Raw genomic sequence first — 16,738 nt, 5'->3', positions numbered from 1 at the left:
GGCTCAGTTCCTGGATGCCCATCCGTGTTGTGGTTTCTGCTACAAATTCTGCTTTAAGTTGTTTAATTAGCCATGGTTTTGTTCATTTTTTTGCCACTAACTGTTGAATTATTTGGACCAATTAAGGCAGGGGTAATTGGCGAGAACAAAACCAAGCCTACATGCACCTCCCCAGGAGTTGAACCTAAGGTAGTAGTTACCTAAGGATGATGCTAAATAAAATTTGCCTGGCCACTGCAAATCAGTCAGTTGGCAGTGGTTAATGGTCAGAATATGTCAGTAAAAGTTGGTAATAGCTGTCAGTTGTTGGTAAAGATAGGTAGTGTTTGCAGGGGTGCTTTTCATACTAATGCTTTCTTATTTTGTCTGATCCTAGGGCCCACCTGACTTAAACCAGAGTTCCAAGGGTGTGGTGTCTGGGCCCCTTATTGCCTCCCTGTGCATCCCTGACCCCCCCCATTCCCCTCACCCCCCCCAACCCCCCACCCTACCCCACCCCGCTGGACAAGGATCGCCATGACAACGGGAGAGTGTTGTCACCTCCCGGGGTCTCTATGTGACTGTGCAGGAAACACAGACCTATCAAAAACCGTGGAGGACTCTGACATCCGCCAGGCGCAGTACGTCACCCAGGTGACGGCCAAGGACGGGCGGCTGCTGTCCACTGTCATCAAGGCCCTGGGCACCCAGAGGTACGTGCACCTGGCCACCTGAAGATGCATCCATGTAGTACACTGTGCAATGTGTTGAGCACCACTCGTTAACAGAACGCCAATCCCAGGGGAAGAGTTTGACCGGACGTGGAAGAACAAGCCAGCAACCTGGTTTGTGCTTAGAGAAAGAGAGAATGTTTTGGATGTGGTATGTCCACCAAAAGTCTTTTCCTCCAAAGACTCAAAATTATTTCCATGCTCCAACACTATATGCAATAAAATTAATAACTGTGAGATTAATTACGCAACAATTCTAAAATACTTGCATCAAATATATATTTAGGACTGAGGAGCAGGTCCGTTTTATGTAGCAGATTCTCGTTGCTTTACAGTTGTATAGAGGCTCTGTAAGCTGCAGGATCTGTAACCCAAAGCCTGCAGGTCTGATTTCCAGGTGTGGCGGCGTTCTTGTTGTACCCTTAGGTGTTTAACTTGAAAATGCTTCAGTAATTATCCAGCTGTACCAAAGGATAACATGTACAAAATGAAAGCTATGCAAAGTGCCTTGGATAAGGGACTCTGCTGTGTAGGTATAGGTATATGTGTATGTATAGGTGTATGTAATGTGAGCTTCCTACGGTAGTCAGGACAGCAGAGTTGCTTTCAGACCGACCTCTTCAGAGTGCACCTTGACTCCCCACCCGAACACAGTACATCTTTCTAATGTATTTGCAGTAGCACTAGTTACCACAGAACTGTGGCCTGTGTTTGGATGCGGTCTGCTGTACTCTGTTCACCCTATGATGTTGTCAGCTGTACTTTTGTGCTGTTTTTCTGTAAGTTTCCATGGATAAGTGCGTCTGCCACGTGAGAAATCGTATCTGGAGATGTGATGGCGTGTACAGTGCGTATAGGTGTACCTCCAACGGGCCTGTTTCCTCCCCCCCCCCGCATCCTGTTTAGCGATGGCCCCATCTGTCGGATCTGCCACGAGGGGGGCAGCGGGGAGGGCCTGCTGTCCCCCTGTGACTGCACCGGCACACTGGGGACGGTGCACAAGAGCTGCCTGGAGAAGTGGCTGTCCTCGTCCAACACCAGCTACTGCGAGCTGTGCCACACCGAGTTCACCGTCGAGCGCAGGCCCCGCCCCCTCACAGAGGTAACCAAGGTCAATGCCCTCCGCTCGCCCGCACTCCTGTGTTGTGTGTGTGTTTGTGTGTGTGTGTGTGTCTGTCAGTGTGTATTCACGTGACTTTGTATCTTACTGACTTCTTGTAATACCTTACGATGTCTACTCTTAGCATAGTGATGCACTTATTTGTAAGTCGCTCTGGGTAAGAGCGTCTGCTAAATGATGTAATGTAATGTAATGTCTCTGTTTGTGTGCCTTTGCATATATGCGTGCCTTTGCATCTGTCTCTTACTAAGTAATGATGATTATGATTATTTGTCTGTGTTGTGTGTGTGTGTGTGTGTGTGTGTGAGTAACTCTATTTGTGTATATGATGATAGTTACTCTGTGTGTGATTGTGACTACCCTCTTCCTCTGGTGATTGTGACTCTCCTGTCCCTCACAGTGGCTGCGGGACCCAGGGCCGCGTAATGAGAAGCGCACTCTGTTCTGTGACATGGTGTGCTTCCTGTTCATCACTCCGCTGGCCGCCATCTCGGGCTGGCTGTGCCTGCGCGGGGCCCAGGACCACCTGTACTTCAACAGCAGGCTGGAGGCGGTGGGTCTGATCGCCCTCACCATCGCCCTCTTCACCATCTACGTCCTCTGGACTCTGGTGAGCGCCACACCCACATACGCACACACGCATACATACACATACGCACACATACATACACACGCATACACATACACACAAACACACACACACACACACACACACACACATAAACACACAAACCTTACATTTTAGTGTGTAATGTTACTCTGCAGGGCCTAGAAAACTATAACAGCCATTGGCACTTTCACCAGTTTGGATTTATGCATGTTTTTCTCTGTGTTGTAGTGATAAAATTGTGTAAAATACAGTATATGCGAAATAGAATGAATTGCAGTATATAATATAAATGCAGCTATGAAAGGGGCCATATCTGGCAAGTTTATTAGCAAATATAGTATAGTATGACACATTATTCACCTAATGGAAGTGGATAGAAGCAGATAGAGAAATAGGCATGGGTGTTTTGAACCAGTTCTGGTCTGTTTTACCCTCTGCTTTTGTAAACTGTAAGGCCTTGGGGAAACATGACGCAAGAATGGGAATCCAGACCAGAGGTAGAAAATATTGTCATTATACTAATTATAGTTTGTGCTTTAAAATTGCTCTATGATGCTCTCAAATATCCCTTTTTGGCAGTGTATTTGTCACAACATGTTGAAACTTCGAGATTAGATCACCCGGTGTCTATTTGGGGAATTTCTGGCCTTTTGAAAGTGCAGCGTTAGCAATCAAGGAGTCTGTCTGGCTGTTACAATTCCACAACCCTCTTAAAAGACTGTGTCAGTCGTCCTTCTCACGCTGACAGAATCGCCAGGAGGGCTTGTAATGGCAGTCAGATGCTGTGAAAACAATCTGCTCGTCCCCTATTGACAACATTTCTCTGCATCAATTTTTTACATTCAGGTTTACATCAGAAAAAGTCAAATCCCTTTCCTTGTCTCCACCACAGGTGTCTTTCCGCTACCACTGTCAGCTGTACTCAGAGTGGAGACGGACCAATCAGAAGGTCCGGCTGCTGATCCCCGACGCCAAGGGGGCGCACTCTACCCAGCATTCCTTGCTTTCCACTAAGCTGATGAAGAAAACGGCGGATGAGACCATAGTATGAGCACTTGGGGTGAGGAGTGTGTGTGTGAGAGAAGGGAGGGGTGGGGGGGTGGGGGTGGGGGGGAGTGGTGTGTGTGTCAGCGTGCTCCGACCTGGACTGGAGTCGTTTCGGACGGATTGGGATGTTCTTTTTTTCCCCCCTTCTCTTTAATTCCTATTCCTTTGTGGTCAGCGCCTCATTGCCCCTCCTGTCCTCCTGTGTTGTATTGTTTTTGGAGCCCCGGATGCGTAGCTCTGTCACCCTGCTCAGCCTCGCACCCTGCGTGTATCTGGGATGTTGTTTTGGAGGACCTGGGCGCCAGAACAGGTGCTGGAAACAGATTTGGGACGGGACAAAGAGACACACACCTTCACGGGTTGAAGTTCCTGTGGCCTAAACACTTCAGCATTGGTACCCTCTCGCCATTTTTTTTTTTTATTTCCCCCACTGCCCGCTCCATCAAGACTTCTGCCCTCGTTTTTTTTTTTTATGGAGGCCAACAGCCTGTCTGCCTCTGACCAAGTCCCACCCAGCGCCTCCATAACCACGCCCTCTGAAAACAAGAGCTGGGAGAGCTCTGTCCACCGGTGGAAAGGTCAAGTGTAAAAAGTGTAAATGTGAGGACAGTTGCACAGTTCCTTCTGTCTGTCTGCCTCTGAGACAGGATGGGGGGCGGCAGGAGGGGTGTTGGGGTTCCTAATGACTTCTGCGGGGTATGCAAATCAATTGGATCTTTTTTTCCGGAGAGAAGGAGGATGAAGAGGAGGGACAGTCGTTAAAGCCGGAGGAGAGTGCAATAAAACGCTTTGGGACTCTCTGTCCTGAAACCGTGTGACAGGACACTGCGACCAACACGCACAGTTTTGCATGCATGCACAAACTTTGTTTCATGTCTGTTTTATCCTTAAGGATTATTATTTTTGTTGTCGTCCCTTTGTGTGGGGGAAGAAAGGGTGTTCTGCACCGGACGGTGGCCCCTGAGGCTTTTGAGAAGGATTTGAGGCGGAGCTCCAGGCCCCTCCTCCGAGGCGTGGCACCTGGCCCGTGGACAGACGCGCTGGCGGAGGTTCAAAGCTGCATGTCTTTTTTTGTGTTACCTTTCATGTTCCTCGTCAGGTTGCCACAGCTGTGTCACAGTTTGAGTAACTTTGTAAATGGCCAAAATGAGCTTGTCCAGACTTACACGCACACACAAGCACACGCACACACACACATGCACACAGCCACCCACTGCGTTTCTCTCGTACCATGTACTTAAACAGCACTTAGATATTTGTTTTAGAATGGAAAGGAGTGTGAGATGGCGGCACTCTTTTGACTGTTGGCTTGTCTGTTGAGAAGAGCAAATGGAGAGCCCTGTCTGTGTGTGTGTGTGTGTGTGTGTGCTCGTGTGCTTATGTGTGTGTTGACCTATATGAGTAGAATGATTGACTAATGGTCATTAGTAGTCGCTGAGCTTTGAGAGGTTGATGTATTTAGAAGCTCTCTCTCTCTTTTCAGGTAACATGCAGCTCACTGGACTGTTGATATAACATTTTATTAATATTTTTGTGTCATTACAATTATTATTCAAAGTCTTTTGCCAAATCTCATACAGTTCAGTTGGGGGGGGACTTTAGATGAGACAGAATTGCACCCCTTGTCAGTCAACCCCTCTTGGCAACAGGAATATGCAAAAACTACCACAAAGCGCTGACACTGCGGGCTGGGTTAGACCAATCAGGTGCCTGAACCTCGGAACAGGATTGTTTTGACTCGAATACAGCATTCTGTCTCCCTGTGTGTGTGTGTGTGTGTTTGTGCGTGTGTGTGTGCGTGCGCATGAGTGTATGGTCATTAGAGTGTTGAATCGAACTAGGATTGACCATTTAAAGCTTTTTTCTCTCTCGGAGGCGTTTTTTTCGTACCCTGGTTTTTAACCCCCAATGCTATAGGATCTGTGTGACCTCTAGTTGTTGTCTGCGCATTATTTTCTTGTGTAAAAAGTCATTTATACCCTTTCCCTTGTTAGCTTGGGCTAAAATAAATTAAGCTGGGGTTTTTTCAATCTAAACTTAAAAAAAACTGTGTCTTCTAACAGCATTCGCTGTGACACAAGTGTATAAAAAAAGAAAAAAGAAAAGTATTTGAGTCATTGGCTCATCCCACTACAAGTGTGTGTATTTTGGTTGGACGGTAATGCACATTGCATGGGGCGGTGGTAGCAAGACTACACCGTGGCCAAGACAGGGTGTGGCCTTGGGGTGTCCAGTGTGCTGCCATCCACAGGGGGTTGGGGGAGGGGCCTTTTAATGTGCCACAGACAAAACAGAAAAAGAAAAAAGCCAATCTGAACTGACATCATTGAGGTGCTTTACTAAGGGGAGTAAGTAAGACTGGACATTGTCAAAACTGCACTTTCAAATCTACAAACTGTGTATATATATATAATTTTTGTCCCTCTCTGTCCTGCCCCCCCCCCCTCCCTTCAAAAAAAAAAAAAAACATACCCACAGATGGTTTTTTAATCTGTAGATCATTGTGTCCTGCATGAATGACACAAAAGGAGTACTTTAAAACTACCTTTTAATTCTGGATTTGGGAGAGTGGCAATAGGAGTTCATCAAAACTTCCTCCTTAAATGTTCCCTTATCCCCTCCCAAGTGTTCATTTTTACACTCTAATTTTGTCCTTGTAAGGTGATTTTTTTGTCTTTTGAGAGTAGTAAGAGAAAGTAGTCCAGTATGAATACTAAATGTTATTATGACATCACAGTCCATGGACAACAGTGAAGTGGAGAAAAAAAAAAGTTTACCTGAGGTGTGTTCAAATTAGCAAACAAAGGCAAACGTTTGCATTTTCAAACAGGTTTCCGTTTGCTTTGAGTTCACTGCGAACAGACACAGACGCTGGACTAGCCAAGGGACTAAGTCATCCCAGAAAATATACGTCAAGTGTTCGATTTTATTTAATCTTCTTACAGTAATAACCCTTACATCAGCTGTAGTCCTATGCATCCGAAAGTGCGACCTGAATGTAAAATGGCCGTAGGTTGGTACGACTTCAGTTACATAGCCCTCTATTCTTGCATCTGTTGGTTTCCGTGTCAGCATGCTCTGTACCAAATCGACTACATCTAGTGTGTTTTCCTCTGTAAAATCATCGATAATAACAGAGGCTGCAGCTAAATAATTGCCTTGTTGTTGGCCGTCTTACTACAGTTTAAACCGAACAATTTGGAATATTCACACAAAACCGTTGAAATTTAAAAGTTGAAAGAAAACCCATTCACCTGGAACGTTCGCCTCAGTTTGCCGAATTTGAACGCACCTCTGATCTCTATACCAGTGTCAGCCTCCCAGGCGGAACACTGCTCTGACCTTTGACCTCAGACTTAAGGCTCTTGATGATCACTGGTGCACCTCTCCCGTAAAGTTTGTATACTTTGGACCATGCTGTTTTTTTTTCTGCAAATTAGGATATTGTCACTGTACACTATGTGCAATTAAAAAAAGATTTTTAAAAAATCAAACATATTACAGTGCAATTAACCTTAAAGGGACATCTTATGACAGAATTTTGTACGTAGGTGTACTAGTGTAATGAGGGATTCACCCATGCTGTGAGCTGTTCCTGCCAGGGGGCGTGCGAGTAAGTCAGAGAAAGACGCTAGTATTACAAAAGATGAAAGTATTACATCACAGCAAGCTCCAGCAGGTCCTTTCCAAAGAGGCATGGAAACCTTGTGTTTTTAAATTCACTTCATTTCGTTTTGCATTTTGCAGCACTTTCATAGAATTTTAATGGGTGCTAGGTTCATGCTTGTTCAGTTTCGTAATCCAGATTTTAGAAGGGATTTTTGAAAGCACTATAATTATTACTATTATCTTTTTTTATTTTCAGTGCAATGTCCTTTTTCTACGTTGGTTTGTTCAGTTCGTGTTGATATGAATTTGAAACCTTCAAGTGGAATGTTGTGGACAGATGTGAAGTTGGTTCATGTAAAAGGAACAAATCAACATTCATTTATTAATTGATACATTTGTATTTTTTTTATTTTTAATCTCTTTTTATTTCATACACTTGGTGTTTTTTAATGTATGAGTATGCATTATGGCTAAGTTATGTGTTTAATCATGAAATGAGCTTGTGTGGAATTTGGAGACTTTTTTAAATCATCAAGGATGTTTTGAAGCAGATGTTATGATTTTATGTTGTGCATTTGGAAAAAAAGAGAGAGAATCGTGTCTGTACTGTCTATACCAAATGATGTGGAGACTTGATCTGAGAAAGAAAAAAGCTGAGCAAAGAGCTGTCCTCAGAGATTGAGGGTTCACACAATGTAGCAGATCTCAACTTTTTCTGCCCCCCCACCACCACTGCACCCAGATCAGTTTTTCTTTAGTTTCTCTAGGTAATGGTGACTGATACGATTGGGGTAGGGTCAGCTGGCCTTGGATCAGTTGTTTTGGGAGCAGTGCTTACAATGTAGTGCCGAGAGCTACAGGATATGGTGTTTCACTTCCTGTCCTCTAGCGTCATGTTTTATTTTTACCCCCCTTGGAAAATGTCATACTTTAGTCATTGTTCCAGATCTCTTTCTCTTTGTCATTGTCTCTCTCTTTATATTATTATGATTTCCTTACATTGAGATTTCTACAAAACTTTCAATTTTGTGACCCTAGATGAGGTGGCTGTCAAATTCAGTTCCTGGTTGGACCACTGTTCACACAGTCATTCACTCGGTCGTTTTTTTAATATTCTTACAAATGGTAAAGTCATGGCTGATAATTGTATTCTCGCTGAGTATTTAAAATGTATTATGAGAAAAAAATGAAAATGCAGAAAACGTATGCCCACTGAAATGTGTCTTCTTGGAGCAAATATGAGGTAAAAACGGAAACAAGTACAGATGTAGCCTTGATGGAATTGAGTTTCTCCTCCTCGATACAGATGACCACAAAGTGGACTTCACTACGCCTTGCCCAAATGCAGAACAGTAAATTTGATCTAATGTAATGCGCCACAATATGTTCTACATATTAGCTTTCTTAGGTCTGTTTTCGGGGGATAATAATAAAAGATAGACCTGGATTGGGGTGGGATTTTTCACTTTTGGACTCTCTTGAGGTCTGAGAAGTTTCAAGGATCTCCACATCTTGAAATGATAATAAAATTGGCCCCCAATCCAAATTGGAGTTAAATTCAGACTCTTTAAATTCACTAAAATGTGGGAATTTTGTTATGTGCTTATGGTGTTATGGTGTATGCCAACAGCATAGGGGTGAATTTATGAAACTCACACCACCTTTCAGAATCACCTGGACAGGTGAAAAACAGGTAAAAGTAAAATTGCATATTGTATTGAAATAGAAGGGGACTTAAAAGCAACAGCTCATATGTGCCACTTAAACCACAGATGTGATTTTTTGAGAGGAGGAGTGATGTTTGGGCGTATGTATAGAGAGGCAGTATGTGTATTCCATTTAGAGACTTTGGAAACGAAGGGGGGCCTTGAATGCTTGCAGCTAAACTCTTTACTGCCGCACGGCACAGAGACTGCACCAGTACTGATGCTGATTTCAACCTGTGTCCCTCTGGTGGACTTGTTTTTGCCAGGAGACAAGCTAACCTGGAGGAAAAAAGACAGTGTGGTCACAACCTTCTTTATGTGTGAGATTTTGGTGTGGTGGGGGTGGAGGTGGGCCTGGGGAGGGAGGGAGGGATGGGTGGGTGGATATTGAGTGGGACTATTAAAAAAACTCCTGAAATGTTATCAAATAAATAGAAGAAAATAAAATGAGTTACGTGTCCCCTGAAACTTTGTTCTTGTGTTCTTCTCTTCCCTTGTTTTCATGCATAAGGTTCGTAAACATACAAAAATTAATAGCAGGGTAGGCGCTGTTGCCTTTGTCGAATTCTGTGATTTGGACATGGGAACACAGAACCACAGCTCAAGGACGAGGAAAGCACAAAAGGCAAGTGAGACTGAAAAGGTGCTTTTGCATTTGAATTCCGAGATCATTGTGCATGGCTTATTTTGTCCAGGAGCAATAGCTGCAGACATTGAAAAAGACTGTACATATTTGTGATATCTATTGCCTTATGAGTTGGAAAAAGTCTAAGTCTAAGGTAGCAGGGACATGAACTGATGCTTCAGCATTGGTACACTTTTATTCATTTTATTTTCTTAGAATTTCTACATGATACCCTTTTAGACAGCTGGATATTCACTGAAACAATAAGGACTGAAGCAAGTTAAGTACTGGAATTGCACCAGAAGCCTTGCAAGCCCTGCTCCTCATCACTACACCACTGTTCTTCCCTACACATGAAAACATCTGTTCATGTCCCTGGTACCTGATGACTTAATTTTTCCTCCATGTCCTATGATACAGAAGGTCCTGTGCAAAGGTTTACTGAGGTAATCCATGTATTCCGACTCAGAGTTTTGCCCCTCTGCCCAAAGGTATCAGGCTCAGATTCAATACTGTACTCAGTGCCAACACTTGCCAACTACTGCTGCTTTTGATAAGCAATGAATGAGTGAATATCACAATAGGCAGAATGACCATGTACTCTATCACTAGGTTATGTTTAGCCGTTAGAACAATGTGATTTGTCTGCTTCCTGTGACTTACTGGTAACATTTTGATAGCTCTACCGTTTTTGGGTTCCCATCATAACATCTGATGGGTGGAGGCCGTGTGCGAGTGTCCAAGGGAGGATGACAGAAGAAAAACAAGCCTTCCACTCCCTGGCCCCCCGATATTTACTTGTTACCACCCTTAAACATCTGCTTCTCTACAACAGGACAAGGAGTGGGTTATTTATTTGGCATATGCATTTATCCAATGCAATGTACTAAGCAGTCATGGAAAAATACTGTTTATGTAGTGCTTATTGTTTAGAGAGAGAGAGTGTGTGTGTGTGTGTACATGTTTGAACTTTCACCTTCCTTAACTGACTTTTATCATCTGTCAGGCTCTTTGCTGGGGTATATAGTTAACTTGGCTTGTGTGGGATTAAGGCCCTGTGTCTGTATAAAGTGTAGGAGTACTCATCTTTTCATTGCAAAAATTAGCACTGGGGGGTTACAAGACAGACTGTCTGAGAGGCAGTAAATTCAGGGGAAACCAGGCTATCGGTTACATCAGGAGATAAGGATTGTGGCATAAGCCCAGATTCATGAAGCCATTTTATGAGGTCACTTATCTAGGCTGACTTCTGAAAAACAAGCTAAAAAGGGGCAGATTTAAGCCTTTCAAACTGCTCTGTCAGTGCACTGAATTATGGCTTAAAAACTGAGGATGTACCCTCCTGTGGTATGGCTTATGTGGGTGATTTCTGGTTATCTTAAAATTCCCTGTGTGAAATATTAAAATCACTTCTTGAGTTGAGGTCTCGGGCACAGGAGGGCAGTACAGGTTTCTTGGGGACTTTAATCAAGAGTACGCTCTAATTTTGTGATGGATTCTTAAGTGCTTTCTGAACCCCTGTTCCCAAAGCTCACCTGAGAAGTGATACACTCAAAAGCTCTTAAGCAGCCAACCCTTCTCAAAGACTCCCAACAGACCAGTTAATTTTCGGCTATGATACACTGCACTGTGCATAGTTTATTTTTCACTTGAGTATTTCACCTTAATTTCACTCTCCCCAGTGTCTGTGCAGCTGGAGATTACAATAGCTGGCTCATCCCTCCAAAGCCATCTCTGATGCAGGCTCACATTAGAAATTATCATTTTTTTTCTGAACGTTTTTTTAAACAGACAACAGGCACATTATACATACAAGTTCACATTGCTATAACATGATTAAAACATTTTAACTGACCCCCATGGAATACTGCTCAGTGTTAGTATTTATACTATTAAGTTTGGTTTATTACTTACAGTACATAATACTGTTAAGCGAACAAATGTGGCTTTCCCCATCTGTTAACAAGGGGAAAAAATGTTATGTATTGTGTTAGTTTGTTACATTTTCGTTTCGGGTCTGTAACACAAATTCTTACAGGATTTACAAGCTGTGAGGAATTAGCTAGAGCAACATTACTCCAACACACTTAGGTACTGCTATACTCTGCATTACTCTTTAGAGCTACTGTACGTGGTTATATAAATAGCACCATCTAGTGGACGTTATGTTGAACTAGACTCCCACTACAGCACTTCAAGTAGCATCAATGGATTTCACAGTTCCCTGCACTGCAGGGAAAAGCAGGGATCAGTCCATGAAGTAAGGAGAGACCAAATGAGAGAAGGTAAAACTTCATTTCATGGCAAAAGAACGTGTGAGCTGACAAGCTATTTAAAAAAAATTACAGAAATCACAGTGCAGAAGCACAACACGCAGGAGCGAATGGGAGAGGAGGGGTGGGTGCGACCTGGTGGGGTCAAGGGTCAGGGGTCACAGGTTTTGACAGCACTGCAGTTTGTTGGCTCTCTGCCCGTCGGTGGTGGGGGGCACGCTGATGTCCACCACGTTGTTGCCCGGAGACTCGTCATGCGCCGACCGGTCAGCGATCTGCTTCTGAGATACGATGCGGTAGATCTCTGTGGAGAGCGGAAGAGCATTTCAGTCACTGGCTGCAGGGCTCCTTCCAGAACTACAGCCACACACTACAGACAGGGCTCTGCTATAGGCAATACAGCTGCTGCCCAACAACTTCAGACATTCTGACATAAAGCAGATATTCAGATGCTGCCACGCTTACTTGTCAGATTGTGTACGGAGTATAAACAGCAAAGCACATCTGCAATTACAGTACTGCAACTGTGCCCAGGGCACTGCAGCACAAACTGCCACTACGAGGTGGCAGTGTAGCATAGTGGTTAAGGAGCAGGACTAGTGACCAAAAGGTTACCGATTCAATTTCCCGCTGGGGCACTGCTGTTGTACCCTTGGGCAAAGTACTTAACCCCCAACTGCCTCAATAAATATCCAGCTGTATAAATGGATAACATTGTAACTGTTGTCAGAGCGTCTGCTAAATGCCAATAATGTAATGTAATAATGAGGTGACAGTGAGCTGCGGGAGTAGTTTGCACCGTACCTGTGAGGATGTTTTTGAAAGCCTCCTCTACGTTGGTGGAGTCCAAGGCAGAAGTTTCAATGAACGACAGATTGTTCTTCTCTGCAGATGGGAGAGGAGAGAAAGAGACAGAGAGAGATATGGTGAGGCTGGAGAGAGAACTGGGACCCCTGGCAAGCGACTGACCCGTACCCAGAACACGCCCCCCTCCCTCCCGGGCGGGCGTGGCCGTACCTGCGAAAGCGCGCGCCTCGTCGGTGGGCACGGCCCTCAGGTGGCGCAGGTCGCTCTTGTTGCCCACCAGCATGATGACGATGTTGTTGTCGGCGTGATCCCGCAGCTCCTTCAGCCAGCGCTCCACGTTCTCGTAGGTCAGGTGCTTGGCGATGTCGTACACCAGCAGCGCCCCCACCGCCCCCCGGTAGTACCTGCCAGACACAGGACGGGTCAGACACAGGACCCCCCCCACCTCCTCCCAGCCCCATGTGACCTCAGCACAGGGATAAACGACACGGGCAGGGGGAGAGACCTTTAGAGGAAGTGGAATCCTGAGATTTACTTCCAACACGACTGCTTTTAAAAGCTCTGAGCTGGCCTCCTGTACACCGATTTACAGCAAGGGCTCTTGCAGCTCTTGCAGATCATTATCGGGCTTTATGTGCACTTTAGAATAATGTATGCATGCTCCTCTTGAGGACAATTGTTAGACAACACATGCGCTAATACAATTACTGTTGCATGCTTATATTTCAGCTCTGTTGTTCACTTCACTGCTCATTCACTGTGTTAGTGGCTGTTCTACTGTTCTCCCATGACATGTACTGTATTTTACTGCATCCTGCTATTGGGACCTTGTTGCACTGAGTTAGATCACCCACCAGATAAATAAGCAATACTAATGAGGGAAGTCCCAAGTGAAGACACACACAGAAGCTTCCTTCTGACGGCTGTGCTTAAAAAGCACTCAAACACGTTACTGAAGTGCAGATTTAGTTTCTATTGGGGTGCAGGGCCCACATCTATTCTTGAATGTATGTTTACATGTTTTTTTTGCTTCAGTTAAAATGTATGTATGTTTCATGAGTTTTAGCTTGACAAACCCTTGTGTGTGTATCCTTGACTACAGTCCTGTGTACATATGCTGTGTACCTGTGCTGTATTTGTTATTTGACTGACAGCTGGGGCGTGACCCACACTCACGCTGAGGTGATGGCCCGGTAGCGCTCCTGCCCGGCTGTGTCCCAGATCTGAGCCTTGATGGTCTTTCCGTCCACCTGGATGCTGCGGGTGGCGAACTCCACGCCGATGGTGCTCTTACTCTCCAGGTTGAACTCGTTCCGCGTGAAGCGGGAGAGCAGGTTGCTCTTCCCGACCCCTGAGTCTCCAATCAGCACCACTGTTGCCATCAAACACACAAACACACAGTCAGATACGCAGTGTGCTCAGGGGTGCCATGTCACTATTTGCACAATTTAAGTGATTATTTTATTAAACAACATTTTACTGATATTAACTGTATTCTGTATGTATTGTACAAACATAAGAGGAGCTGATGCGTTAGAAACAACAGTATGTATAAAAAGTGTGTCAGACTATAAAGTATTATATGAGGCACTTCATATTGCTATAATCTGTCATGCTTTTGTAGATTTGACAGATTTATCCTATAAGTGATATAATATTTAACATATTGTTGTGGTTTGTTTATCATTCAATTGTCTCTCATTGTTTAAGAGGTAGTGTTACAAGCTTTATAGTAATTTCAGATTTGAAAGAAAGCAAGTTACTCCACTGAGCCTCGGGATGTCCTCGGGTTGAGAGGACTATCTGATGAGCTTATCTCTCAGTTTTAAGGCCTTGTGGTGGTAGGAGTGAGCATCTCAGTTTTTGATGATTCAAACACTCTCCTGAAAAAGGGGGGATTTGCTGACCTCACTCCTTATTCCATGTCCTGTTTACCTTGGTCCTTCCAAGGTGCTTCATAAAAGGAGTGAGACCGGCGTTAACCCCCTGCCGCCTTCTTTTGTTACCACTATAACGTCTCATCGTTTCCAAGGTACGGTGACCCTGCTCCCATTTCCATTACCTCTCATTCAAGACATTCTCACCACGTCCTTGATCCTTCGCGCCACTTACTTGGCTATTGCCAAACAATAAGTTATTAAAATCATGCACGATGGTACACAAACACAACTAGCATTGCATTAACTATAGCAAACCAACGAGACATTCGAAACAATACGTCAAAGAATAATTTAAGTCCTACAGACGGGATCTGTTTATTGAAAGATATTATATCCTAAGATCCTTACATTAATTTCAGGAAGACTGGCTTCAAAATATGGAACACTATATAGGCTACTTGTAAACAGATGTACATAGTCCTAAAAAGGAGGCCATCGACGTAAACTGTTGTTTTGTCAGTTCAGAGGAAACACCGACGCACTTTGCCCCCTTGGTACGACACTGCAGGAAGCTGATACTCTGCTCAGTGGGAAATCTGAATCGACAGTTTTCGGCCTCTTTCCTTTCCTGTTTCCAGAGTGTCGGTAAAAAAGTAACCAGACTCCTTGTTCTGAAAATGTCGGTTTCGACAAGGTTTCCAGCGCAAGTTATTAGGCTACACTCACGCAGGTTCCAAAAGATTAGACAGCTAACAGGCCAAGTTACACGAGATCACAGTCGAAGACCACAGTAATGTATTCATCCAATTAAACACCACATGCTTTGGCAGTATTAAAGGTGACTGGAATATTTCTCTCAATAGATGAGCACTGCCGCTAATTACAAAAATGCGCTTTGGAGCAATTTCAGAGTCCAAGATGTGTTTTCCAATGTATATCCTCATAGACTCTATTGGTCAATCCTGCTGAAATGGTTTCTTATCATGTATTTGTGTCTGGGAATCGCCACAATATATAAAAGCTGATAGGTAGTAGATTCTCTCAATTAGGCCTAATCTGTCACTCAACAAATATTGTATAATTACAAAAATAATAGACAGAATTACGTCACCATATGTAGGTTATCTGCCATATATTGTCATTTGTAATCTATTCTTCACCCAATTTAGCAAGCAAGCTAGCTGAATCTTACAATCAATAGCTGGCAATGCTCTAACAACCAATTTGGTTATTTGCCTCTATGCGGTGATTACCTTGAAAATAATTTGTCGGTTTGTTAGGCAGCTGCAGCTACATGTTCTATTTATCAATCTTATATATAACTATCGAACCACATAACCTATTAACACAGCTGCGGATGTTGCAGTATAGATCGACGGCTTCTTGATGAAGCTTGCTAGTAAGCAGTACATGGCAGCTAGCTAGCTTCATTCAGCAACCTATCTAGCTGTGTGGATTGCCAAGCAGAATGCGACAAAAAGGAACGACAGGATGTTAATTTTACTTAAGACAATTTCTAAATGGTATTGTATTCATTTCGAAAATCTGAAGCCTGAGATTAATGAGTCCTGAAAACAAATGAACGGATTATTAAGGTTACAATACGGGGAGACATCACAATTTACCTTTGAACAAGAAATCGTATTCATCATCTCTGTTCCCCATTTTTGGAAAAAAAAGAACCGCTGAAACCCGAATCCGCGAAAAAAGCCCGATTGGTTATGTATTTATAATCTAGCGGGGTACACCTCAATTTTTATAACTCAAGACAATACGCTATCGTTAGCTGTCACAGCCCACAGCCCCAGCCGCAGGAAGAGGTAACGTTATCTTCCTGACTCGGCAAAAGGGGAGGAGCCCCTATGGAATTCCCATACCTTACACATGATGGTGCTCTTGGCTTTCTGTAATCAAATTAAAGGGGGACCAATAGCCGGCATAAATTGAAATTCATTAGCTGTGTGTGTAAAGATATGTGTAATGACAAGAGGAAGCTTATCGTTAACTACCATTGTAAAGAGTACACACACCAAAGGCAGCTAAAAGCTAAAGATGTGCTAAAGTCGATGTGATGTAGTTTTGGTTATTATTTTAAAATATCAATCGCGCTAACGCCCACAGAACAGCCAAATGGAAACCCTGCTAAGAAGTGGGCTGGATACTGTAACTGTGAGTGACTTTTCATCAAGTAGTTTGTGGTTGGATGACCGATTGAGGCCCATCCTTGAAATACGATGTTCGTTCCAAATTTGGTGCGTAATAAACTCTCGCATATTTGGTTGTACACTGATTGTACAATGATTGACAATATTTATTTCTCACCAGTGAATCAGACTTTTGCATGTGCCAAG

The 16,738-nt window shown here is 43.8% G+C and overlaps 2 protein-coding genes across 3 annotated transcripts; one reads left to right on the top strand and one right to left on the bottom strand.

Annotated features, from left to right (window-relative positions):
- Nucleotides 1-475: 475 nt before the first annotated feature.
- On the top strand, nucleotides 476-3,494 carry march2 (membrane-associated ring finger (C3HC4) 2). Of its 2 annotated transcripts, none has more exons than XM_036554743.1 (4): nucleotides 476-692; nucleotides 1,617-1,821; nucleotides 2,231-2,440; nucleotides 3,333-3,494. In XM_036554743.1, exons 1-4 carry the CDS (start codon nucleotides 517-519, stop codon nucleotides 3,489-3,491), a joined length of 750 nt encoding a protein of 249 aa, XP_036410636.1. In that variant the 5' UTR covers nucleotides 476-516; the 3' UTR covers nucleotides 3,492-3,494. The 2 variants fall into 2 exon arrangements, with proteins under 2 accessions (XP_036410636.1, XP_036410637.1); XM_036554744.1 differs by having other exon boundaries at nucleotides 480-692; nucleotides 1,617-1,812.
- Nucleotides 3,495-11,040: 7,546 nt separating this feature from the next.
- LOC118795584 (ras-related protein Rab-11B-like) lies at nucleotides 11,041-16,209 on the bottom strand. The gene is made up of 5 exons (XM_036554173.1): nucleotides 16,013-16,209; nucleotides 13,684-13,879; nucleotides 12,718-12,911; nucleotides 12,505-12,585; nucleotides 11,041-12,004 (listed from the first exon to the last, which is right to left on the bottom strand). The coding sequence occupies exons 1-5, from the start codon at nucleotides 16,050-16,052 to the stop codon at nucleotides 11,859-11,861; spliced, it is 657 nt and encodes a 218-aa protein (XP_036410066.1). The 5' UTR covers nucleotides 16,053-16,209; the 3' UTR covers nucleotides 11,041-11,858.
- Nucleotides 16,210-16,738: the final 529 nt, after the last annotated feature.

This window comes from Megalops cyprinoides, chromosome 20, assembly GCF_013368585.1.
Source record: "Megalops cyprinoides isolate fMegCyp1 chromosome 20, fMegCyp1.pri, whole genome shotgun sequence".
NCBI lineage: Eukaryota > Metazoa > Chordata > Actinopteri > Elopiformes > Megalopidae > Megalops > Megalops cyprinoides.
Note: the sequence above shows the minus strand (reverse complement) of the source record. Positions and strands in the feature narration are given on the sequence as shown.

Excerpts from the sequence above, each read along its gene's own strand:
- march2 (XM_036554743.1), top strand. The coding sequence starts at position 517 with ATGACAACGGGAGAGTGTTGTCACCTCCCGGGGTCTCTATGTGACTGT. Across the intron at positions 693-1,616 it reads AAGGCCCTGGGCACCCAGAG|CGATGGCCCCATCTGTCGGA; the intron begins GTACGTGCACCT and ends CATCCTGTTTAG. Across the intron at positions 1,822-2,230 it reads CCCTCACAGAGGTAACCAAG|TGGCTGCGGGACCCAGGGCC; the intron begins GTCAATGCCCTC and ends TGTCCCTCACAG.
- LOC118795584 (XM_036554173.1), bottom strand. The coding sequence starts at position 16,052 with ATGGGGAACAGAGATGATGAATACGATTTCTTGTTCAAAG. Across the intron at positions 12,912-13,683 it reads TACCGGGCCATCACCTCAGC|GTACTACCGGGGGGCGGTGG; the intron begins GTGAGTGTGGGT and ends TGTGTCTGGCAG. Across the intron at positions 12,586-12,717 it reads CGAGGCGCGCGCTTTCGCAG|AGAAGAACAATCTGTCGTTC; the intron begins GTACGGCCACGC and ends TCCCATCTGCAG.